The sequence below is a fragment of the Bos javanicus genome, chromosome 18 (assembly GCF_032452875.1).
Source record: "Bos javanicus breed banteng chromosome 18, ARS-OSU_banteng_1.0, whole genome shotgun sequence".
Classification (NCBI taxonomy): Eukaryota; Metazoa; Chordata; class Mammalia; order Artiodactyla; family Bovidae; genus Bos; species Bos javanicus.
The window spans coordinates 62506515-62529854 of NC_083885.1; the positions used below are offsets into that span (position 1 = coordinate 62506515).

Consider the following 23340-nt stretch of genomic DNA (forward strand, 5'->3'; position numbering starts at 1 on the left):
TTAATCTTATGTGAAGTTTATTTCAATTATTAAAAAATCAAAAGAGGTGGGGAGCTGAGGGAGCGGGTGGCTGGTACTTCTGCGTCTCAGGGAGGATACACTCCCTGGGTCTGAGGGCAGACGGGCCAGGGGCCTGGACTCCCGGGTTCTGGGGACGCAGGAGGGTGCCAGGGCCCAGGCACCTGAGTAGTGAGAAGGGAGGAAGCCAGGAAGCCGAGAGCTGTTCTGCGGGAGAGAAAAGAAAACGGCCAGAGGAAGCAGTGGGTTTCTGGGAGGGAGGTTCTCCTGACGGGGATGTTCTCAGCAGGATCACCCTCCCCACCCACGTGCTCCCTGGCTGTGGGGAACTGGGAGGCCAGTGTGGGCAGGATCCGGGCACCAGGGTCCCGGCCTGGCCCCGCCGCGTCCAGACAGAAACGGCACCCGGCAGAGTGGGCACCCGTAGGTCTGGGTTCTCACTCCCTAAGGAGGTACCAACAGGGAGGCTAGACAGCAGGGGGCTAGAAACAATGGCAGGTGCTCTTGAAGAGGCCGGAGGCCCGGGGTTCTGGGTCCCCCAGGGAGGAAGGGTGCACAGAGCTGGAGGCTCGGATTTCTGGGTCTTGGGGAGGACTCCCTGTCTGGGAGTCTGAATGCTGAAGCTAGAAAGCTGAAGGAAGGGAGGTGGAGGGCCCTGGGAGCTAAGCCACGGCCCGCTCCGTTCCGAGACTGAAAGTGCAGTTAGTTTGAGGGTGAAGTCCCGGGACAGCGGGGGCCACCCTCTTGACCTAACAGTGTCCCGCTGGTGTTCGATCGTGGACTTTGGCTCTGCCGGGGCGCGGACAGTCCCGCCCCCACAGCTCAGCCTTGTTCCCCAAACTCTCACGCGGCCCCAGGACCGAGAGAGCCCGGGAGAGCCTGGACCGGTGAGCGCCTGGCAGAGGGCTGCAGGGGCCGGGGAGGGGGGGCAGAGGTTGGCAGTGGGGGAGGGGCTGGAGAGACTCGAGAGCTGGGTGGGGGCAGGACAGCTAAGAGATACTGGGACATCAGGATAAAGGGCTGTACAAAAAAAAAAAGCGAAAGTGCCCCAAGCACAGAGCTGGTGTTATCATCCTGAACACTTACACACTATTCATGCCTGGGAGCCAAAGAGGGCCTCAAAGACAGTCCCAGAATATGAGACACCTAAACGCTTAGGGCTGGCTTCTCACCCGAGACAGAGACGAAGAGGCAGTGTTGACCTGTCCCTTCCCCTCTCCTCCCCTGCAGACCCCGGCATGTGGGGATACTTGTCTCTGCTGCCCATGTGCCTGGCCTTCTGGGCTATTGCTGGCATCTGGACCGTGTGAGTGTGTGTCTGTGTTCTTCCGTTTATTGACTCGTGTTAGGCTGTGCTGGGTCCTGGCTGCTGTCTGCGGGCTTTCTCTAGCTGCGGTGAGCCGGTGAGCGGGGGACTCTTCCTTGTGGTGGCTGCTCTGGCTGCAGAATGTCGGCTCTAGGTGCTTGGGCTTCAGTAGTTGCAGCAGGCTCAGGAGTTGTGGCGCACCCGCGGGTTTTGTCCCCGGCAGCAGGTGGGATCTGTTGGGACCAGAGGTGGAACCTTCGTCCCCTGCATGGGCAAGCAGATGCCCATCCACTGTGCCACCAGGGAACAGACTGTGTGAGTGTTAGAGGCAGGAGACATGCCTGCGTCTGAGCCAGGAAGGGCTGAGGGACTAGACCCCCGGGTCTGAGCGGGAAGGGGCTGCGGGTCTGGACCCCTGGGTCTGAGGGAGGAGGGGCCAGGGGGCTGGACCCTGGGGTCTGGAGAAGGGACTGGGAGTCTGGACCCCCGGGTCTGAGGGCGGAAGAGTGGGATCTGGACCCCGGGTCTGGAGGAGGGGCTGGGGGTCTGGAGGAGCATCTGGAAGAGGGGCTGGGGGCCTGGACTCCCGGGTCTGGAAGAGGGGCTGGGGGCTGGACCCCCGGGTCTGGAGGAGGGGCTGCGGGTCTGGAACCCTGGGTCTGGAGGAGGGGCTGGGGGCCTGAAGGAACATCTGGAGGAGGGGCTGGGGCTGGACCCCCAGGTCTGAGGGAGGAGGGGCCGGGGGCTGGACCCCCGGGTCTGAGGAGGAGGGGTTGGGGGCCTGGACTCCCGGGTCTGGAGGAGGGACTAGGGGTCTGGACCCCCGTGTCTGAGGGAGGAAGAGTGGGATCTGGACCCCGGGTCTGGAGGAGGGGCTGGGAGTCTGGAGGAGCATCTGGAGGAGGGGCTGGGGGTCTGGACCCCCGGGTCTGGAGGAGGGGCTGGGGGCCTGGACCCCCGGGTCTGGGGAGGAGGGACTGGGGGTCTGGACCCCGGGTCTGGAGGAGGGGCTGGGGGCTAGTCTCTTGGGCCTGCGAGAGAGGGAGCGAGGAGCCCGGGTATGTGCTGGAAACAGAAAGAAAAGGGTCGTGGCAAGCCCTCGGCTCACCTTGTGCCCCGCCCCCAGGTTCTCGCTGGCTGTGGTTAACAAGGCCGTGAACCTCACCGACGGCTTCCCGTATATCAGGTAGTCACGGCGCCAGCGGGGAGGCCGGGGTCGGGAGGGAGCAAAGAGGTGAGCCTTTATCTCCCCTCAGTGTGTGTGGAAACGTGCCCCCCCAGAGCTGCATCTTCAGCCAGGTGCTCAACATCGGAGCCGCTTCGGGTAAACCTTTCCTGCGGTGCGAGCCCCGCCCAGCCAGGACCGTCGGGGTCCTTGCCTCCTCCGCCCTCCCCCCAAATCCTGGAGTTGGGCTCCCACGCCTGGACCCACGCCCTACCCCCAAGTCTGGGGCTCCGGTCTCTCACCCACTTCCTCTCCTCCCAGCCGCCTGGATCTGCATTCTCCGTTACTACCAGCTTCGGGACTGGGGAGTCCGAAAGTGGCATAACCAGGTTATCCTGTGGACGGGGCTCCTCTGTGCCTTGGGCACCTCCATAGTGGGCAATTTTCAGGTGAGACGGAGTAGGCCAGCCCGCCGGAGTGTGGGACTACAACTCCCAGCATCCCCCGGGGCGCAGAGTCCTCATCGAGGAGGGCTGCTCCCCACAGGGCCTCCTGGGACTTATATTTCTCTGTGGCTCTCAGGTCGTGGAGGCAGTGATGAGGTCCACTCTCTGAGTAGAGATCGCGTAGGAGGCTCTTTGTAGTCATTCCGTGGACCCCTGGGAGTCTGGGGTCATTCACTGCCGTACCCCTCCGTTTAATGATGAAATTTCTCAATTCTCTCTCTCTTTTTTTTTTTGGTTGCTCCGCTCGGCTTAGCGGAGGATACTAGTTCCCAGACCAATGCAACCCAGAAACTTGGGGGTGACAGCGCGGAGTCCTGACCGCTGGACCGCCCTGTGAATGGGTGCTCACTCTGTAGGAGGCACTAGCTTTGCCTTGTGCTGGGTTATTTTAATCCATCTCCACAAGAACACCCTCATTTTGGTCAAATGCCTGAGATATTTCTTTATTACCAGGTTCTTGGTGGTTAGAGATGAACCCAGATTCTTTGACAGAGCCCACATTCTTAACCACGAAGCTCAGTAGGTATTGGTAGAATAAGTAGATGGATGAGTGATGGGAGAAATCTTTCTTATTTATCTTATCATTTTATTTTTCTATTGTCGTCACCTCTGACACCAAACTTCTCTTACCAAGGGGCCAGGGAAGCCATGGTGTTTAGACAAGAGGCTGCCTACAACTTAGTAAAAATTCCACATCATATTTGCCTAGCAAATCATTCACTCACTGATGTATTCCCGTGTTCCTTAACCTTTCTTTTTCTGTAATCATTATTGCCCTCCACTCAGAAGCCTTCCTTTTTTTCTTTTCTGGCTACTCCACTTGGCACCCAGGATCTTAGTTCCTCACCAGGGACTGAACCTGTGCCCCCTGAGGTCGAAGCACTGAAAGAACTGAATGTGTTAGTCCCTCAGTCCTGTCAGACTCTGTGCGACCCCTTGGGCTGTAGCCCGCCAGGCTCCTCTGTCCATGGGGTTCTCCAGGCAAGAATACTGAAATGGGTAGCCTTTCCCTTCTCCAGGGATCAAACCCAGGTTTCCTGCATTGCAGGCAGATTCTTTACCTTCTAAGCCACCAGGACAGCCCAGGAAGTGCTGAGTCCTAACCAATGAACCACCAGGGAATTCTCTAGAAGCCTCTTTTAGACATTTTCTCCTAATCATCCCTTCACCCATGAAATATTTCATATTAAAATTTTTAATATAATACAAACGATATCAGTAAGGCACAAACCATTGCAATATTTAAGACTTTTTTTTTCAGCTTCCAGGAACCAATTTTTACCCACTTAGTGGCAATAATCTGCTCTCTCCCACCAAGGCTGAGAATGAAGTATTTATTCTCCTAATATTTGCAAGGCTCTACTATGCCTCCCAGGTGGTGCTAGTGGTAAAGAACTCACTTGCCAAGGCAGGAGACACAAGAGATGGGGACTTAGATCCCTGGGTTGGGAAGATCCCCTGGAGGAAGGCATGGCAATCCACTCTGGTATTCTTGCCTGAAGAATCCCATGGACAGAGGAGCCTGGTGAGTTACAGTTCATAGGGTCGCAAAGAGTTAGACAGGACTGAAGCCACTTAGGACGCACCGTGTGCCAGGCACTGTTTTAGGGATAGAGGCGCCAGCAGGAAACAGCAGCTTTAAACGGGGGCCCTCGTGGGTGGAGCGGACAATAAACAGCCAGTGCACCGAATCAACATGCCTATCGCCGGGTATGGCGGGCAGTCTTCCAGCACAGCCCGTGGAGGGGGGCCCAGTCCCTGGCTCTCTGCACGTCCGCCCCTCAACTCTGTGCCCTCCTCCTCCCAGGAGAAGAATCAGCGGGCCACGCACCTGACAGGCGCCTTCCTGGCCTTCTTCGTGGGAATCGTATACTTCTGGCTGCAGCTCTTCCTCTCCTGGCGGATGAAGAACCTGCCCCAGCCTGGGGCTCCCTGGATCGGGCCACTGCGCCTGGTGCTCTGCAGCGCCTGCTTCATCCTCGAGGTGGCCAGTATCCTTCGCTGGAGTCGGGGTGGCTCTCCGATGGGGTGGGTCTGCCCTCCGCTGTCCTGGGCGCCCCTTCCTTCCTCAGCCTCGGTCTCGGTGCAGCGTTACAGAGGATTGTCAGTGAGTCCCGGGTCTGGAGGCATGCTGCCTGGGTTGGAATCCCACCACCTCAATGTACTAACCGGGGGTGGGGGTGGGGTGGGGAGGGTGGGGTGGCGGACTCCTCTTCTTTCCTGACTTCCTGGTGCTTCGGGTTCCTCATCTATCAAATGAGGATGATGGTAAGGAATGTGAGGAATGAAGGAGCACGTGAGGTGCTTAGGTGGGTGCCTGGCACAGAACAGGTGAGCAGTCAATATTGTGACTGTGCCCTAGTGCTCTGCCATGTCTGACTCTTTTCGATCCCCGTGGACTGTAGCCCCAGGCTCCTCTGTGCATGGGATTCTCCAGGCAAGAATACTGGAGTGGGTTGGCATGCCCTCCTCCAGGGGACCTTCCCGTCCCAGGGGTTGAACCTGCCTCTCTTAGGTCTCCTGTATTCGCAGGCCAGGTCTTTACCACTAGCGCCTCCTGGGAAGCCACACTAGCAGCTTGAGACAGTGGAGGCGGCTGTGGTTTCTCCCCCAGAAACTGATGTGTGTTACAAATCAGAGCTGGTTGTCACACATTTACCAGTGTGCCTCTGGGTAGAGCCTCGACTCCAACCCGTTTCTGAGTCACCCCAGAACCCACCAGATCGCCACACCTCTGGGCAAGCCAAACCAGTCTCTGATCCTCAGTTTCCATATCTGTGGAATGGCCTTGCTTTTATCAGAACAGTGATTGCTACTGATTAGCAGAGTGCCTTCAGGGAGAGTGGGGTCAACCCTGGGGACGGCTGCCCCCTGTGGGGGCGGGTGGGAAGGGGCGCCCAAGAGGTCATTGGCATCCGGAAGAGGCCAGGGGGAACCAGCGAGGCCCTGGGTGGGCTGCCCTTGGTGGATCCCTTTGGAGACTTGGATCCACTTTCCCAGCAAATTGGAGGTGGTGATCCAGTTTCCCAGAGCAGCGGATTGAATCCCATGAAACAGGCAGGAAGGGCTGGCTCCTGAACTCAGCCTTCTGCAACTGCAGCTGCAGAACCAGCACAGGTCCTCTGCAGTGGCGGCCCCTCTCAAACCCTGCCTGTGCTCAGGATCCATTTGGCCACAGGGTCCTCGTCCTAGGGCCCCAAACATCCCTTGACTGTGGGGAAGGGGGAGATAGGACCGTAAGATGGTCAGCTGAGCGTGGTAAGGGCTGGATGGCCACGGAGGGGTCTGAGACCCGCCTTTGAGCTGGTCTTGCAGAACTAGCCTGCGTTGGGAGGCTGGTGCAGGGTTGGGGGACTGCCTCTTTATGTACATGGCTGTGGGGGGAGAGGGGGAGGGGGAGGTAAGCTGCCCAGGGGAGGCGATAAGGCTGCTGGCAGGCCCAGAGGTCAGGCTCTCCAGCGAAAAAGTGAGGGGTTACAGGCTTGGGCTTCTGCCTGAGGCAAAAGGGAGCCCCAGAAAGCTTGTGAGCAGGAGAGGTACACGGTCAGGGCTGGGGTCAGCACTTGTATTTGGGGGCTCACACTTTGTCTGAGGATCAGTGGGGCTAGGGGGTGGTACTGGCCTTCCTCACTGTCTAAGAACCCTTGAATGAATGAAATGTCTAGTCTGATCTAGGAGGGGTGAGTCGGAGCTGGGTTGGCCGAGAGGAGGAGTGCTTCAGTGAAGCAGGAGGTGGTCCCAGAAAATGAGGGGCGACTCTGCCAGGCTGGAGCTGGGGGTGTGTGTCGGCCAGTGGTCACAGAACCATTTTATAAACAGCTGGGACTGCGGAGCTGGAGAAGGGACAAGGCTGGGCAGTAGAGACACCAAACCAGAAAGAGATGAGCAAGACAGACAAGACTTGGGTGACCAGCTGGCCAGGGGACGGAGATGGGAGAGGGTAAGGGCGATTCCCAAGGGCCTGCTGGGGCACCGGAGTGGATGGGGTTGTCATGGAGGTGGGGGCTCCCAGAAAGAAGAGAGTTTAGGAAGAAGGCTCTGCTTGGAGTGAGTAGGAGGGGCCTGAGGCACAGGTAGGAGGAGAAAGTTGCAAGCACAGCCTGAGGCTGGCGGGCGGGGCGAGGCTAACTTGTTTCAGACTCTGTGACCCCGTGGCCCATAGCCCACCAGGCTCCTCCGTCCATGGGGATTCTCCAGGCAAGAATACTGGAGTGGTTGTCATTCCCTCCTCCAGGGATCTTCCCGACCCAGGGACTGAACCCGGGTTTCCCACATTGCAGGCTGATTCTTTACCATCTGAGCCCCCAAGGAGGCCGGAGGGGATCTTTAGGACACCTTGGGGTGTTGGAGGCAGGAGCATTTTTGAGACAGTGGGAATGCTGCCATAAACAGGAGGAACGTGCGACCGGAAATATTTGGGAAGTAGCTGCAGACAGAGGGGAGATAAGGAGGGCCCCTTTGAGAGTGTCTGGGAGGAGTGGCTGAGGAGCAGGGGAGGCTGTCGGGTGAGAGGGGCCGCTCCCGCCAGGCAGGTAGGGCATGTCAGGGGCGGGCTCCCCGCTGGCTCCGGCTCCTCCCTGTGGCCTTGCACCCTTGACCCTGGCCCCAGTGGTTGTCCTGCACTCCTGGTCTATGCGCTCCGTCTCCGCCATCTGCGAGTGGGTCGCCGCCATGCTGCTGTTCATCCTCTTCGGCCTCCTTGCCGTGGACTTCTCCCGCCTGGACGGCTGCACCCTGTGTCTCCAGCCGGGCTCTGGCAGCCTTCGCCCCCCGCCGGACTCCCCCACCTCCCTGCATGTCCAGCTGTGAACAGCCGTCCAGCCAGCAGCATCCTCACACCTCCTGTCCCTGCCGTCTGGTTCCGCCCCTGCAGTTGGGGCCACCCAGGAAGCGAGAGGCCAAGGCCAGCCAGCCATCCCTGATCAAGGATATTTATTATTATTATTATTATTGTTAATTTTTTGTTGTTGCTGCCGCCGGTGGAATCAGAGACACGGACGCAGGCAGGATCACGCGAAATCAGAATTCCTTCCGGAGAGCAAATCCGTACAGAAGGTCGTGGGGGCAGAGGGAGAGGACTGGGGGGCGGGGGGGGCCCAGGAAGGGGGAGTTGGGCACACGAGGACAGATGGCCCTGTCCGTCCGGATCTGCTAAGCCACCCCAACCAGCCCCTGTCCCTCCCCCACCCCACCCCGCAGAGAGACTGATCAATAAATAAAATAATAAATTAATCAATAAATAAAATAGAAATGGCTCCCCCACCCACAGTCCCCCCAGAAACCCCCCCTCGTTGGGCATGGCCCCCGGAGCCCCATCCCCGAAGGGCAGGGCCGGGTATGTCGTGTCTCCCCCCTCCCCACGTATGCCTTGGGGCCTATTTACAGATTCACAGTTGGGGGGGCAGGGAAGGGGGGGTGGAGGGGGCGCCCCTCCTTCCCCGGCCCCCTGGGGTCAGGGCAGGGGGCTCCCGTTGGTGGCCAGGAGCTTCTTGTCCTTAGGGGGGCCTCGGCGGGGAGAGCTGGTCAGCTCCGGGTCTGGGCGGCCAGGCGCGGGCTGCAGGCTTCGGGGCGGGGTCCCGGCAGGCCGGGTCTGGGCGCCATTCTTCTCGTCTGTGCGGGAGGAAGTGGTCTGGCCTCAGGAAGGGGTGCCAAACCTCTTGTGGTGAGGGGGCGGGGGGCGGCTGCCAGGGCTCACACACGCCAGCCACATGAGGCCTGCCTGCCTGCCCTGCACCAACCGGGCGCAGCCCTCCGGCCCGGGGCCTTGGAGACCAGACCAAGCCCCAGGGAGTCCTGGCGGGCCCAGCTCAGGAGACAGCCCGAGGCTCTGGTTACTGCACTTTGCGAGGCCCCAGATTGTGGCCAAAGCACCCACTTCCCTTCAGGACCCTCGGGGAGCCCCCAGCAGGTTGTTCTGGCTCTCCCAGCGGCGCCTGCATGACTGGGGCCAGACTGGGCCACTGGCCAGACCTGGCCAAGGCTGGTTCCCAGTGGTCAGGCAGCAGTTTCCATAGGGCCCAAAACAAGAGCTGAGGTCCCGCACCAGAGAACACCCCTTAAGAGACCCTGACTGCTGGAGGTCTTGCTGCCAAGAGCAACCCACAGGGCTGCCCCTCTCTGGGGCTCAGTCGGAGGTCCCCGCACTGCCCCACTCCCCTTATAAGGCACGTGTCTCGGACCCTGGGTCCCTGTGGGTCCTACATGTCTGAAGGTGTGCCCTTTAAGGAACTCTGGTCGTCAAGGCCACCTTTCCTTGGCAGCCCAGTCTAGAGAGGTTCAGGGGGCCTTCCTGGCTAATGGTCGCCCTGGAGAAGCAGACTAACAGGGCAGAATTCCTCTACCTGCCTGTCGGGGCGGCCCGCCACTTGGGGTTAGCCCCATTCGTCTGTGTGGGACCTCTGACCTCCAGGGCTGCATGATAATAAATTGATGTTGTTGGAAGCACAGAGTTTGTTTGTGACCTCGACCTCCTTGATCCCTGGTGGCTAGGGGAGTCCCCTCCCGACAACCAGGGCTGAAGGGCACAGAGAAGCCCCTTCCCCTTGGAGCACAGACCTCGATCCCTCCCGGGGAGAGGCCCGAGTTCGTGAGAGCCAGGCCCAGTAGGGCCAGAAGGGTCTGCGAGACAGCGACCACCTTGTCCTGGTTTTAGCACTGAGAGTCCTAGGTGTCAGGAACCTCTCTGTCCCCAGCAGAGCAGGATGGCTGGTCACCCTCCTCCAGAACACAGCTCAGGAGCCTCCAGTGGCAGGGAGCTCCACCACCTCCAACACAGGGACCGGTGGTCCCCTTAGGGACCCCTGGAGGTCCCCTCCCTCCGTGGCGAGGCCTTCTCAGGCTTGGGAAGGCCTGGTTCCCTGGGAGCCCCGAAGCTGAAGCCTCGCGGGTAACACAAGCCCCTGCAGCACTTGGCCACCGGAAGTGCCCCTCTGCCCCGCCCCCACGGGTGCCCCCACCTGCCAAGGCCTGTACAGACGGCTGGTCGTGTGTGCTCAGCAGTTGGGCCTGGATGGTCTCCACCACCCGCTTGAACCGGCGGCTGGGACCTGCAAGGGGCAGGGCAACAGACGAATGAAGCAAGATCCATATTTTCCGGCAAGAGGGGAAAATATTCAAACACGACAAATTTTCTCCGCCCGTTTGGGCCTCCTCCCCGCTCCGGGCCTCCTCCTGCCTCCTTGGTGTGTATCTGTCGTGCGCCTGTACTAAGCACACCTGCTTAGGAGGCAAGCTTCTTAATCCTGACGATGACCCATGACCCACGACTCGCTCTGCACCTGGATCATGCAAACCGTCAGTAACACGCCATTTCACGTAGGGCCCTCTGTCTCACAAACGCATATAGCGGCGCATGGACCGCTCATGAGCAGAACAGCTCTCAGACTTCCTGAGCGGCTGCTCCTGGCTTATAGTGCTCAGTATGACTCCAGTAACATTTTCCATTTTTTCCTTCTTTTAAAAGTTTTATTTATTTTTGGCTTCACTGGGTCTTCTCTGCTGTGCGTGCCTTTCCTCTAGTTTTGGGGGGCGGGGGCCCCTCTCTAGCTGTGGTGCTCACTGCAGTGGTTTCTTTGGTTGCAGAGCACGGGCTCAGTAGTTGTGGCAGACTGGCCTACTTGCTCTGCGGCAAGTGGGATCCTCCCGGAACAGGGATCGAACCTGTGTCCCGTGCACCAGCAGGCAAATTCTCAACCACTCGACTGCCAGGGAAGTCCCTCCATTTTTTTCTTAAATCAACGGATTCATCTTTTCATCTGCCGTGCTGGCCGGATATGACAGGCACCCACCAGAGGGCACCGGGAGTCCGACAGAACCAAAGCTAAGAGGCCCCGCTGGGTTTCTCGGTACTTCTCAGGTGTTCTGATGAGTTCTCCTGCTACCCAGCTCTCACCGTTTGAGTGATGATCCTGAAATTTTTATTTGCACTGTTTTCACTTAAGGCTTGAAATCTGAAGGGGCTCCAGTGCATTTCCTAGGCAGGACCTGGGCATCTGGGCAAGAGGCCCAGGGAAACGTAAGTGGCTGGGTTTTTGTTAAATTTGACTTAAAGTCAAAATTGAACAAGTTGCTATATGGTCTGAAAAGAAACTTTTGCTAGTGAAGTGAGAGACCGAGTTATTCAGCTCTTAATGATACCAAGCAGGGCCCTGTGGGGCTCCTGGGCACAAAAACTTTCTGCGTCCCCCATTTCTCTGATTATAGAAAACAGCCTTCATTCAGCCTCCATGACCTTCCCTGAGTTTCAAGGGCCGATTCAAGCAGTTGTTAATTAGGGAAGGGAGGCGGTATGAGACCTGGGAGAAACAAGCAGTCAAGAACAGGCTTGGGGGCTTCCCCGGCGGTCCAGTGCTTAAGAATCCACCTTACTAGGCAGGGGCCCGTTTGTTCCCTGGTCTGGGAGATCCCACACGCCACGGAGCAACTGAGCCTGTGTGCCGCAACTACGGAGGCCCGCGAGCCCTCGAGCCTGCGCTCCAAAACGAGACGCCATCACAGGGAGAAGCCGGAGGACCGCAGGCCGAGAGCAGCCCCCACGCCCTGCAACTAGACAAAGCCCACGCGCAGCAACAAAGACCCAGCGCAGCCAAAAATAGTTTTTAATTAGAAAACTTAAAACGTCGAAAAGAGTAACCCAGGGTAGTTCCTTGCTAGATTCAGAAGCAGCACGCAGGCGATTTGCTGCGGCGCCCTCAGAAAGTTGCTTAGATCATATTTCACGTCTGAATTAGGCTACGAAATTAATAATGGGAAATTGCGCCTCAAAGGCCAAACAGCTCCTGTACAGACAGCCACTGATGGGAATACCAGCTGGGCTTATGTATGCTTGCAACTACTTAATTGGGAATGAAAGGAAATCCTGCCCTGAACTGGCCAACATAGGTCTTTTCAGCACCCTAAAACGGATTTTTCACGCACAGTTAAAAGCCTGCAGTCTCCTGGACCTCTGCCTGCAGGGTGTACTGGAAACAACAGTGGTAAGAGTTTTTCCTCTTAAAAATTAGGTTAGCAGGGAAAATATTTGTAGGGCGAGCTTCTTGGATCTTTCGGATTGGAAAAACTTCTAAATTGTAAAATTTTAGAGAGCTCTCATCACATTTTCCTATTTTCATTTGTATGCAGAAGCCCCCAAAGTTTTCCAAATTCCAAAAATGCCTCATTGAGGGATTTCCCCGGTGGTTTCAGTGGTTAAGAGTCCGCCTGCTAATGCAGAGGACACGGATTCGATCCCTAGTCGGGGAACTAAGATTCCATGTGCGTCGGAGCCAGGACTAAGCCAGGACATCACAACCAGGGTCCACGTGCAGCGACAAGGATCCCGTGTGTTGCAACTAAAACCTGACAAAGCCACATAAATAAGCAAATGAATATTGAAAAGTAATTTTTAAAAATGTAAAAAGTAAACTGAAAATTGAAGGCAAGGTAACTCTGAAAGAGAGAACAAAAGGGAGACAGGTGATCTGAATCCAACCTCTTCTGTAACTGTTGGGTTTTACTTTATTTATAGTAACTGACTCCTGGCTGAAATTTAGTTTTTTTTTTCATGTAAAAGTGATTTATTTCAAATTCCTTCCAGAGTGTTTTCCCTTTTGATCCAGTGCTTAAGATGTGCGTTTGAGACCTGGTTTGGGAAGACTGCAAATGCCCCAGGGTAACTAAGCCTGTGGGGCCACAACTACTGAGCCTGGGTGCCCTAGAGCCTGTGAGCTACATCAAGAGAGCACACGATGGAAAAGCCAGTGCACTGCCATTACAGAAGAGCCCCAGCTCGCTGCAAATAGAAAAGTCCTGAGCACCAATGAAGATCTGCTGCTGCTGCTAAGTCACTTCAGTCGCGTCCCACTCTGTGCATCCCCACAGATGGCAACCCACCAGGCTCTCCCGTCCCTGGGATTCTCCAGGCAAGAACAGTGGAGTGGGTTGCCATTTCCTTCTCCACTGGCTGAAATTTTGAAATGGAAACTATGGGGAGTCTATTGGTGCATCTGTATGCATCTGTATGCGTGTGTTGTAGATGTGTGTTACTGCCAGAATTAATCTGTAAATGAACTCTATGTATTGGCTTACAGGAAAATAGGCACTTACGTAAATGCTCAGAAAGGGAAAAGAAAATAACCCTAATGACTTTCAGGTTTGCAAGAACTAGGAAACATTCAGTATAGCATTAATACCTGGTACTAAATTTAGCTTAAATTTGTTGCATTAATTAATACAGACATGTTTTTAGAGTCCTCAATATTAAGTATATTATTGTATTTAGGCTTCCTAGAAATCAGATAAATAAGATCTTATTATTCCTGTTACAAAGTTTGTCAGCAAGAAAAATAACTAGATATGATGAAACTTTTCAGTAAATAAAATAGACATAAATAAGTGCCGTTAAGTAAACTCTTTTGGAATAATTATGTCTGGGGAATGTCTCTCTAAACTAGTCTCTTCAGATTTTGATAACCTGAAAGTTTAGAGGACTGCTGTCCTCAGCTGTCTTGAGCATCCCACACACCGGCTGGGGGCAGCCACGGCCCGGGACGCTTACCGGAGATGAGAGTGAAGGTGACGGAGTAGATGCCGCCACCACCGCTGCTGTCCCGCCTAGGGGAGGGTTCTGGGCCCTCAGAGGAGCTGATGTCCACCTGGAAGCGGACAGGCTTCTGGAAGACGGAGGGGCCGCCGCTGGCCTTGTACTCAGCCCTGAAGCTGGTCTGTGACAGCACGCTGTGACTGAGGCTGGGGATCTGAGAGGGGCGGGGACAAGAGGAGGGGGTGATTTGAGCGACTGGACTCCAAGGCACAGATAAGCAGTCCTTGATCAGCTCTGGCCCAGGAAATACCAATACCCTGAGCCACCAGGGGGAAAGGATAACAGAAAAGGCAATGGGGGGCCCCACTGCCTGCTGGGATTTGTAGTTTTCTGTATCTTATGAACAGAGCATCAGAAAAATAACTCAACTACTGAATCCCATGTTAATATGGACTTTCACATCTGGTGCCAGCCCCAGGCCCGAGGACCACATTAAACAAATTCCTTCCTTCCTCCACAAACCCTGCCCAAAGTCACATCTGTCTCAGAAACGTTAAGCCCCTGAGCCCCTAGGGCAAAGAACCACAGGACCCAGTGGACAACCCCAGAGTCCACTTAAAAAAGTATTGATAGTTCCTTGGCCAATCTCTGACCTGGTGGTAAGGGAATGGCAACTCACTAGTCCTCAGTGGAGGCTAACATGCAGGGAATAGTAATTCGGTCTCCTATTTCTCACTTCCAGGCCGCAGGGTGCTATATACCTGCCTCCATGTCCCCACAGTGACCACACCCAACTCTGGCTAGAAAACTACAAATCCCATGAGGCCCAGGTGGAACTCAGGCCAGCACTAAGGAGGTGAACCCCACAGGCTGCTGGGATTTGTAGTTCTGTGGAAGCCAGGGTGCGTGCGGACCCAGGCCCCTCACCGACAGGAAGGCGTGGACAATGTCCGCTTTGATGCTGCTGAGAGGTTTATCCTTTAGCACGAGGAATATTTGTTCTTCTTTGTCCAAGGAGATGAAGTTCCCGAACCAAGAGCGTTTTGCCAGCCTGAGTGGGAGCAGATGGGTTGGAGGTAGGTTGGGAGGAGGCTAAGGGAATCGCTCCTCCATCCCCTCTCTTCCCTTCCCTGTCAGACTCACTCTGGAGAGGACTCTGGCGTCAAACTGGACATCTCCTCGGCAGTGGGGACTGGGGAAGAGAGAGCAAGGTCAACATGTGTCCATCACCTGGTGTCCATCACACAGACCAGCAGGGACCTCCACCCAGGGAATCCAGACCCTAGAGTTTGTTCACGTCCCAGCAGTTAAACCCCAAAAGGCACGCACGCTGCGTGACGTTCTCTCCAGGGCTGTGGCCCCTCGTTGGGCCACACCTTCTGGGTGTGGGGCTTGCTAGCCATGAGCCAATGGGAAGGTGAGTAGGAGCACTGAACGGGCGTGTCCTTCCAACGAGCTCCTCCTCCAGAGTTGGAGGCCCGACCTCGCCTCTCCCCAACACCTTAATCTCTGGTCCCAGCAGCATCTTCTCATAAATCGTGGGAGTCCAGGCCCCCAGCCTGGTACTTCCTGGGGACCCAGATGTTGGACCCCAGCCCCCAGCCCACATTAGGACTCAGGAGTCCACGTCCCCAGCCCCTTCACCCTCAAAGGACCCCCCATACCCTGCATCTTGCGCCGGTGAAAGCGGGGGGAGCCCAGGAAACTGTTGCGGATGGAGTTGAGACGACTCCTCCAGGCAGCTCCTCCGACTCCGCCGCCGGGGCTGGGGGGCGGCGTTGTCCCTGGGGTCCCAGTGGGGCTGGCCCGGGGCGTGTGCAGGGGCGAGTGCAAAGGGGTCCCCCCGGAGGAGCGCGGGGACCCTGGGGGGCCGGGCAGGGGTGTGGAGCGGGCACTAGGGGGCGGGGGCTGCTCCCCGGCGCCCCCACCCCTGGGGCCCCGAGAAGGCAGAGTCTGCGTTTTAGAAGTCGGTGAGCCCCCACCCCGGGCCTCATCTCCAGTAGGCTCCGGCGAGAAGGAAAAGACCGGACTCTGTAGAGCAGTGGAGTAGAGTGAGAGAGTGGACTACAACTCCCAGGACATCCTAGGAGCCCCACAGGCACACACACACAGGGGTGTACCCCAAAGCATGATGGAACTTGTAGTCCAATTATTTCCCCAACACCCCCACCCCCACTCCCACTGTTAAGTTGGGGCAGGGACTTTTTCTATCATGCTCAGGGACTGTAAACCCAGCAGTGACAAGAACAGAATAGGTGCTTAACTAACTTTGGTTAAATGAATAAATAGGACCCTTCAGGCACACTGAAAACCCAACCCTGTTGACGTGGGAAATGGTCAGTCAGTGGACTAAAATACGAACGAGGCCTTGGGTCTTTGGCTCTTCAGGGACAAGGAGGCAATATCCCAGGACTTCATGGGAATTATAATTTCTGCTGCTTCAGCTTTGCTCCACAGGGTCTTCACTCCCTTACCCCCCTTAATCCATCTGGGACCCGGCCTTACCCTTGGGCTGCTCAGAGGACTGGACGACAGACCAGTGGAGGCTCCACTGACACTACGGGATCTGAAAAAAAATCAGGTGGGAGGGTTTCAGAAGGCTCAGATGTCTTTTCCCTTCCACACTCCTTCAAGATGAGGAGATGAGGCCCAGAGACAGGAGGAGACTTGTCCCAGTCACACAGCACCTCTGAGGTGGGTACAGCGTTGGAGCCCTGAACTCTCTCTCCACCCAGGGCTGTGCATTTCAGTGGAGGGGCGGGGGCTCCCACCTCTGGCTGTGCTGGGCCATCTCCAGGGCCCGTCGAGTGGGCACTGGGGAGCCACCACCCCCAGCATCTGTGATGCTCAGGACTTCCATGGACTTCCGCTCTGGCCGCCGCTTCCCGTGACGGCTCAGCATGGGGGAATCCACACGCTTCCGAGGCGGGTCTGCGGGCCAAGAGTATCATCCCGATCAGAGGGTGCACTGGTGCAGCTGGGCATGACACTTGTACAGACGGGGAAACTGAGGCTCAGAGTGGAGAGGGCCTTTGACAAAGGTCTTGGGGCAAGTCAGGGAGTCTAACGTTAGAAGCTCAAGGCCTGCAGCCCCTCCATCCCTCCCTGGGGAATCTGGGGTCTGGACTCCCCGGCCTGCCCTTCTCACCAACATCATTCCGGGGAGGCAGGTCCTGATCCTCACAGCTGGGGTACCGCTCCTTCCGATCCAAAAGCAGGTAGTATATCATCTTCTCTTGGTTCTCCCTGTGGGGGGTGGGGGCAGGAGAGCACTGGGGTCAGAGGTCAGGTCCCAGAGATGATCTCATCCCCTCCTTGTGTCTGTGGCTCTGTGGGGCTCAGTGCATCAGGCTCTCTGTCTATGGCTCCATTCTCCTAGGTATCAAGAGGGTTGAGCCCTTGGTCTCAGTATATATCTCAGCCTCATTTTACTCAATGATATAATAATGATGCTAATGTGGCTCCACCCTTATGGCAGAAAGTGAAGAGAACTAAAAGCCTCTTAATGAGAGTGAAAGAGCAGAGTGAAAAAGTTGGCTTAAAGCTCAACATTCAGAAAACAAAGATCATGGCATCTGGTCCCATCATTTCATGGGAAATAGATGGGGAAACAGTGGAAACAGTATCAGACTTTATTTTTTGGGGCTTCAAAATCACTGCAGATGGTGACTGCAGCCATGAAATTAAAAGACGCTTACTCCTTGGAAGAAAAGTTATGACCAACCTAGATAGCATATTCAAAAGCAGAGACATTACTTTGCCAAAAAAGGTCCGTCTAGTCAAGGCTATGGTTTTTCCTGTGGTCATGTATGGATGTGAGAGTTGGACTGTGAAGAAGGCTGAGCGCCGAAGAATTGATGCTTTTGAACTGTGGTGTTGGAGAAGACTCTTGAGAGTCCCTCAGACTGCAAGGAGATCCAACCAGTCCATTCTAAAGGAGATCAGCCCTGGGTGTTCTTTGGAAGGAATGATGTTAAAGCTGAAACTCCAGTACTTTGGCCACCTCATGCGAAGAGTTGACTCCTTGGAAAAGACTCTGATGCTGGGAGGGATTTGGGGCAGGAGGAGAAGGGGACGACAGAGGATGAGATGGCTGGATGGCATCACCAACTCAATGGACGTGAATTTGAGTGAACTCAGGGAGTTGGTGATGGACAAGGAGGCCTGGCGTGCTGCAATTCATGGGGTCGCAAAGAGTTGGACACGACTGAGCGACTGAACTGAACTGAACTGAATGTGGCTCAGATAGTAACATCTGCCAGCAATGCAGGACACCCAGGTTCAATATCTGGATGGGGAAGATCCCCTGGAGAACGGCAACCCACGCCAATATTCTGGCCTGGAGAATCCCATGGACAGAGGAGCCTGGCAGGCTAGTCCATGTGGTAGCAAAGGGTTGGACACCACTGAACAACTAACACTTTCACTTGAACATCTGAGCACTTGCTATATGTAAGCACTGTGTACTGAGTCCTCCTCAGCATCTATTCAGCTTTCAGCATCCTTTCTTCTCCCCACTGGCCCTACCACCCACCTCTGCCTGGTTCCCCCGGAACAGCTCCATGCCCCTTCTAGTGGCCAGGCCTCCCCAAGAGGGTCTTTGTCTGTGGGCACCCGGCAGGCTGTGGGGGGACCCCCTCACCCCACATGACCAGGGTGTCTGTCAGGATTGGGGGGGGGTCTTACTCCTCACTGCGCAGCTCCCGGTGCAGCCGCTCGCGGTCCCTGAAGCAGCCCAGTGACGCCATGCTCTCCAGGACATCTGGGTCCAGCTCTCCATTTGATGGCAGGCTCCGCATGGCCACGCGGCGGCCCGGGGCTGGCTCCAGGCACGGATCTGGCTCGTGTTTCCCGCCCCTGGGGAGGAGAAGAATCGTAGGGAACCGGGCATCTCCTATGTCTCCTAAAGCGGAGGCTCCGGGGTCCCCCGTCCCAGCCTGCTCCTTTATGGGGAACCCCAGAGTCAGGGCCCCAGCACACCTCCACCTCAGATCCAGAAGTCCAGACCCCCAGCCCCTCCTCATTCAGGACCCTTGGCACCCCGCTCCCTAGCGGGCTCTCCTACTTTGGGGGCCCTTGATATTTGGGGTCCTCTCCTTCCCCCTAGGACCCAGGTGTCCAGTTCCCCCATACTCACAGGTACCAGGGGTGTTTCTGAATTTGCTCCAGCTGTGAGGGGCGTGGTTGGTAGAGAAGCAGAAGTGAGGTCGCTTGAACACAGCAGGTGCACAATTAAAGTTGCCTAGGTGGCGTTGGGGGGGTCCCTAACGCGCCCCGCAAAGGGCAGGCAGCACGCCGGCTCATGTCTCCCCCTAGTGGCGGCTCGCGGCACAGCCTGACTATTGCGGAGGGCGGTGGGGGGGAATGCCTGGCTACATCTCTCTCATGCGCAGTGGCATCCTGCCCACGCGCCACCCCACCTTGCAAGGGCCATTAAGCGCATGCGCCCTCCCAGGTTGGCGGTGGTGTGTGGGTTTTTTTTTTTTTTTGGTGTGGGGTATGTGAGTGTGTCAGTGTGTTTGTCCAGTATGCACATGCGGCCCCCCGGATGTGTGTCTGTGTGTGTCCACTATGCACATGCATCCTCTCATGTTTGTGTGTGTGTGTGTGTGTGGTGTGTCTACTATGCACATGCGTCCTCTCATGTTTGTGTGTCTGTGTGTGTGTGTGGTGTGGTGTATGTCCACTATGTATGCGTCCTCCAGCATTTGTGTGTGTGTGGTGTGGTGTGGTGTGTTTGTGTGTCTGGTGTGGTGTGTGTGTGGTGTGGTTGTGTGTCCACTATGCACATGCGTCCTCTCATGTTTGTGTGTGTGTCTGTGTGTGTGTCTGGTGTGGTTTGTGTGTCCACTATGCATGTGTCCTCTCGCGTTTGTGTGTGTGTGGTGTGATGTGGTATGTGTGTCTCTGTGTGTCTGTGTGTGTCCACTATGCACATGCGTCCTCTTGCATTTGTCTGTGTGTGTGTGGTGTGATGTGGTTGTGTGTCTACTATGCACATGCGTCCTCTCATGTTTGTGTGTGTGTCTGTGTGTGTGTGTGTGGTGTGGTGTGTGGTGTGGTGTGATGTGTGTGTCCACTATGCACGTACGTCCTCTCACGTTTGTGTGTATGTGTGTGTGTGTGGTGTGTCTACTATGCACATGCATCCTCTCAAGTTTGTGTGTGTGTCTGTGTGTGTGTGTGTGGTGTGGTGTGTGGTGTGGTAGGTGTGTCCACTATGCACATGCGTCCTCTCACGTTTGTGTGTGTGTATGTATGTGTGGTGTATCTACTATGCACATGCGTCCTCTCATGTTTGTGTGTCTGTGTGTGTGTGTGGTGGGTGTGTGTGTGTGTGTGGTGTGGTGTGGTGTGGTGTATGTCCACTATGTACGCGTCCTCTCGCGTTTGTGTGTGTGTGGTGTGTGGTGTGTTTGTGTGTCTGGTGCGGTGTGTGTGTGGTGTGGTGTGGTGTGTGTGTGCTGTGGTGTGTGTCCACTATGCACATGCGTCCTCTCATGTTTGTGTGTGTGTCTGTGTGTGTGTTGTGTCTACTATGCACATGCGTCCTCTCATGTGTGTGTGTGTGTGTGTGTGGTGTGGTGTATGTCCACTATGTACGCGTCCTCTAGCATTTGTGTGTGTGTGGTGTGGTGTGGTGTGTTTGTGTGTGTGGTGTGGTGTGTGTGTGGTGTGGTGTGTGTGTGGTGTGGTTGTGTGTCCACTATGCACATGCGTCCTCTCACGTTTGTGTGTGTGTGTGTGTGTGTGTGTGGTGTGTGTGTCCACTATGCATGTGTCCTCTCACGTTTGTGTGTGTGTGGTGTGGTGTGGTGTGTGTGTCTCTGTGTGTCTGGTGTGGTGTGTGTGTCCACTGTGCACATGTCCTCTCGTGTTTATGTGTATGTGTGGTGTGGTATGTGTGTGTGTGGCGTGGCGTGGTGTATCTCTACTATGCACATGTATCCTCTCATGTTTGTGTGTCTGTGTGTGCATGTGGTATGTGTGTGTGTCTGGTGTGGTGTGTGTGCCCACTATGCATGCGTCCTCTCATGTTTGTGTGTGTGTGTGTGGTGTGGTGTGGCTGTCTACTATGCACATGTGTCCTGTCATGTGTGTGTGTGTGTCTGTGTGTGTGTGTGTGTGTGTGTGTGTGTGTGGTGTGGTGTGTGTCCACTATGCACATGCATACTCTCGCGTTTATGTGTGTGGTGTGGTGTGGTGTGGTGTGGTGTGTGCATGTTGTGTGTGGTGTTTCCTCCTCCCCGTCTGGAGTGGCAGGTGGGCAGGACCCAGGATGGGGCTCAGCCAGCAACCCCGCTCCCAGCTGTCGCCTCGGGGACGGAGGGACGGGTCCTGGAAACCTGTCCCCATGACTGCCCCGGGGACTCTGTCCCCACCTCCCACCATCCCTCCATGCCCGTCCCCCAACTCACGCTGAGCCTTTTCTCGGGCTCCACTTCGATCATCCCCCGCAGCAGGCTCTGGCAGTCTGGAGGGATGAAGTGGGGCATGTGGAAGACGCCCCGTTTCACCTTCTCCAGCAGCTGGCGGAGGTTGTCATCGTCGAAGGGTAGAGCCCCCTGCATGAGGAATGACGGGACCCCTTACACACAGAGCTCAGCATGTACCAGACGAGTGCCTAAGCGCTTCACACGCAGTGACACAGGCCTCGCCACAAGCCCTGGGAGAGGGGGAGCTGGGGCTGTCTCCACTTTACAGATGGGGAAACTGAGGCACGGAGGCATCCAGCCATTTGCACAAGACCACCTGGCTCTGAAGTGGCAGAGCAGTGATTTGGCAATGGGCAGTGTGTCCAGAACCTAAAAGGCTGGGGCTGGAGCTTGGAGCCTGTCCATTAAAAACATGTTCTCCCCAGGTTAGAGAGGGGTAGGTAATCATTCACTCAACAAAGACCGAGTCTCCATTACACGTCTGGGAGCCAGTGGTGAACAAAGCAAGCCCTTGACTGCCTGCAGCTCACACCCCAGAGTGGGAGAGGCTGGTGACGGAGCAAACAGCACTACAGTGACCGGGTGCCTGAGGTGACACTGGGCTGGACTAGGCAGACCAGACCGAGAGAGGGCTGTGGGAATCTGGGGGTGTAGCAAGTTGAGTGGTGTCCCCCCAGAATTCCTGTCTACCTGGAACCTCAGAATGTGACCCTGTTTACAATTACATCTCTGCAGATGTAATTCATTGAGGATCTGGAGGTGAACTCCTCCAGGCTTTCGGGATGGGGGCCCTAAATCCAGTGCCTGGAAGAGGTGAGGCGAGCATAGACAGACACCCTTCAAGGACTTACACACACAATGACAACTCTGTTAACCTCCGGGGAGTAGACAGCCTCCCACTGGGAAATCTGACCTCATGGCAGGAGGGAGGGGGCCCTGGGGAGGCTTCCTGGAAGGGCGAAGACTGAGCTGAGAGCTACAAGAACTCTAGTGTTAACCAGGTGAGCAACAGGGCTCGCAGGGACAAGGCAGTAGGTGCAAAGGCCCTGTGGTCAGAGCTCATGTTCCCCAGTTTGGTTCTATTAACCCACTTGTTGTTCAGTCGCTGTCATGTCTGACTCTTTGCGACTCCATGGAGTGTAGTCCGCCAGGCTCCTCTGTCCATGGGATTTCCCAGGCAAGAATACTGGAGTGGGTAGCCATTTCCTTCTCCAGGGGATTCTTCCCGGACCAGGGATCGAACCTGTGTCTCTTGCAGTGGCAGGCGGATTCTTGACCACTGAGCCACCAGGGAAGCCCCTATTAATCACTACGATATTGTAACACCCTAGGATCAGTTAGTAAGCAGCTGCTCGCCCGAGTGCTCCACATCCTCCTGGCCGCACCATCCCTTCCCAGGGGACCCTCCAGACTTTCTCACAGTTCTGTGACCGGATGGTTAGCTCCGGGCACAGAGAGGGGCGCCCCCGGGATTTTGCTCTACTGGTAAATACCACCCCACACATGTTCCTGGTACCAGTTAAATATCTGGGAGACAACCCCTGAGTTGAGGGTGGAAGTAGATGTTCTCTGTTTCCAGCAGGCAGAGGACTGTTCTAGAAATGGGGCGGGGAGAGGCAATGACGGCCTTACCACGAGCAGGGCGAAGAGAATGACTCCGCAGCTCCACATGTCAGCCCGGCGGCCGTCGTACTTCTCGCCCTGGGAGGAGAAGGGCCGGCTCTGATGCTCACCTCTCCCAGGCCCCCCACCCCCGCCCGCTCCTCTCCCCCTCTGCCTGCCCTTCGCTCACCTTAATCACCTCTGGGCACGCATAGTGGGGGGACCTGAGGGACAGAGGGGGTGTGAACCTCTGGCGGGCTTCTACCCGCTCCCTGGGGCGCAGGTGGCGGGCCCCCACTTACCCACAGCTGGTCTCCAGAAGGCTGTCCCCCACTTGCAGGGACGCCATGCCGAAGTCTGCAATGCGGATGTTGTTTTTCTCGTCCAGAAGCAGGTTCTCGGGCTTCAGGTCTCTGTGGCTGAGACAGGATGGTGGGGCTCAGGCCTCCGCCCTCTTCCCAGAGTCTGAGGACCAAGCCCCCACCCCACCCTCATTCACTGTCTCTCAGAGGGGGATCGTGTCTGGCAACTTCTAGTTAGGGACCTTTGCAAACACGCCCCAAAGCAGAGACAAGAATATACAAAGCCCCATGCACCCACCCACTAGCTTCATGCGTTATCAGCTCGAGGCTCATCTTCTCTCATGTCTACCCCTACATACGCTCTCCTTCCCCCACTGGACGATTTTGCAGGAGACCTCCAGACAGTGTATCATTTATCCACAGATATTTGAATATGTGCAAAGTGATCTTTTTTTGAGGTAAGCAGGTCTGGTACTGAGCTGGTTC

General features: G+C 56.2%; 2 protein-coding genes and 1 long non-coding RNA gene across 6 annotated transcripts in view; 1 reads left to right on the forward strand and 2 right to left on the reverse strand.

The window, feature by feature from the left end:
* On the reverse strand, positions 1 to 2881 carry LOC133231078 (uncharacterized). Its single transcript, XR_009731027.1, has 2 exons — positions 2792 to 2881; positions 1 to 1557 (listed from the first exon to the last, which is right to left on the reverse strand). It is a non-coding gene; the product is annotated as an uncharacterized LOC133231078 (long non-coding RNA).
* On the forward strand, positions 295 to 8246 carry TMEM150B (transmembrane protein 150B). Of its 3 annotated transcripts, none has more exons than XM_061389288.1 (6): positions 295 to 470; positions 2451 to 2510; positions 2581 to 2648; positions 2811 to 2938; positions 4803 to 4986; positions 7605 to 8246. In XM_061389288.1, exons 1-6 carry the CDS (start codon positions 295 to 297, stop codon positions 7802 to 7804), a joined length of 816 nt encoding a protein of 271 aa, XP_061245272.1. In that variant the 3' UTR covers positions 7805 to 8246. The 3 variants fall into 3 exon arrangements, with proteins under 3 accessions (XP_061245272.1, XP_061245274.1, XP_061245275.1); XM_061389290.1 differs by lacking the exon at positions 295 to 470 and adding an exon at positions 1253 to 1324; XM_061389291.1 differs by lacking the exon at positions 295 to 470 and adding an exon at positions 1556 to 1639.
* Positions 7911 to 23340, reverse strand: part of BRSK1 (BR serine/threonine kinase 1) — a 23175-nt gene continuing 7745 nt past the window's right edge. For both annotated transcript variants that reach the window (XM_061389286.1, XM_061389287.1), the window contains 15 exons: positions 22855 to 22971; positions 22743 to 22776; positions 22583 to 22651; positions 20933 to 21079; positions 18652 to 18683; positions 18201 to 18371; positions 16663 to 16760; positions 16286 to 16445; positions 16020 to 16080; positions 15179 to 15545; positions 14658 to 14706; positions 14442 to 14565; positions 13530 to 13728; positions 9952 to 10041; positions 7911 to 8605 (listed from right to left, as the gene is read on the reverse strand). In XM_061389286.1, the coding sequence (XP_061245270.1) occupies positions 8448 to 8605; positions 9952 to 10041; positions 13530 to 13728; positions 14442 to 14565; positions 14658 to 14706; positions 15179 to 15545; positions 16020 to 16080; positions 16286 to 16445; positions 16663 to 16760; positions 18201 to 18371; positions 18652 to 18683; positions 20933 to 21079; positions 22583 to 22651; positions 22743 to 22776; positions 22855 to 22971 (1876 nt within the window). In that variant the 3' untranslated portion in view covers positions 7911 to 8447. The remainder of the gene's footprint in view (positions 8606 to 9951; positions 10042 to 13529; positions 13729 to 14441; positions 14566 to 14657; positions 14707 to 15178; positions 15546 to 16019; positions 16081 to 16285; positions 16446 to 16662; positions 16761 to 18200; positions 18372 to 18651; positions 18684 to 20932; positions 21080 to 22582; positions 22652 to 22742; positions 22777 to 22854; positions 22972 to 23340) is intronic.

What these genes read in the sequence shown, in the direction of transcription:
- TMEM150B (XM_061389288.1), top strand. Translation starts at nt 295, where the DNA reads ATGTTCTCAGCAGGATCACCCTCCCCACCCACGTGCTCCCTGGCTGTG. An exon ending in CCATAGTGGGCAATTTTCAG is followed by an intron (nt 2,939 to 4,802) that starts GTGAGACGGAGT and finishes TCCTCCTCCCAG; the next exon opens with GAGAAGAATCAGCGGGCCAC. An exon ending in CTTCATCCTCGAGGTGGCCA is followed by an intron (nt 4,987 to 7,604) that starts GTATCCTTCGCT and finishes CCCTGGCCCCAG; the next exon opens with TGGTTGTCCTGCACTCCTGG.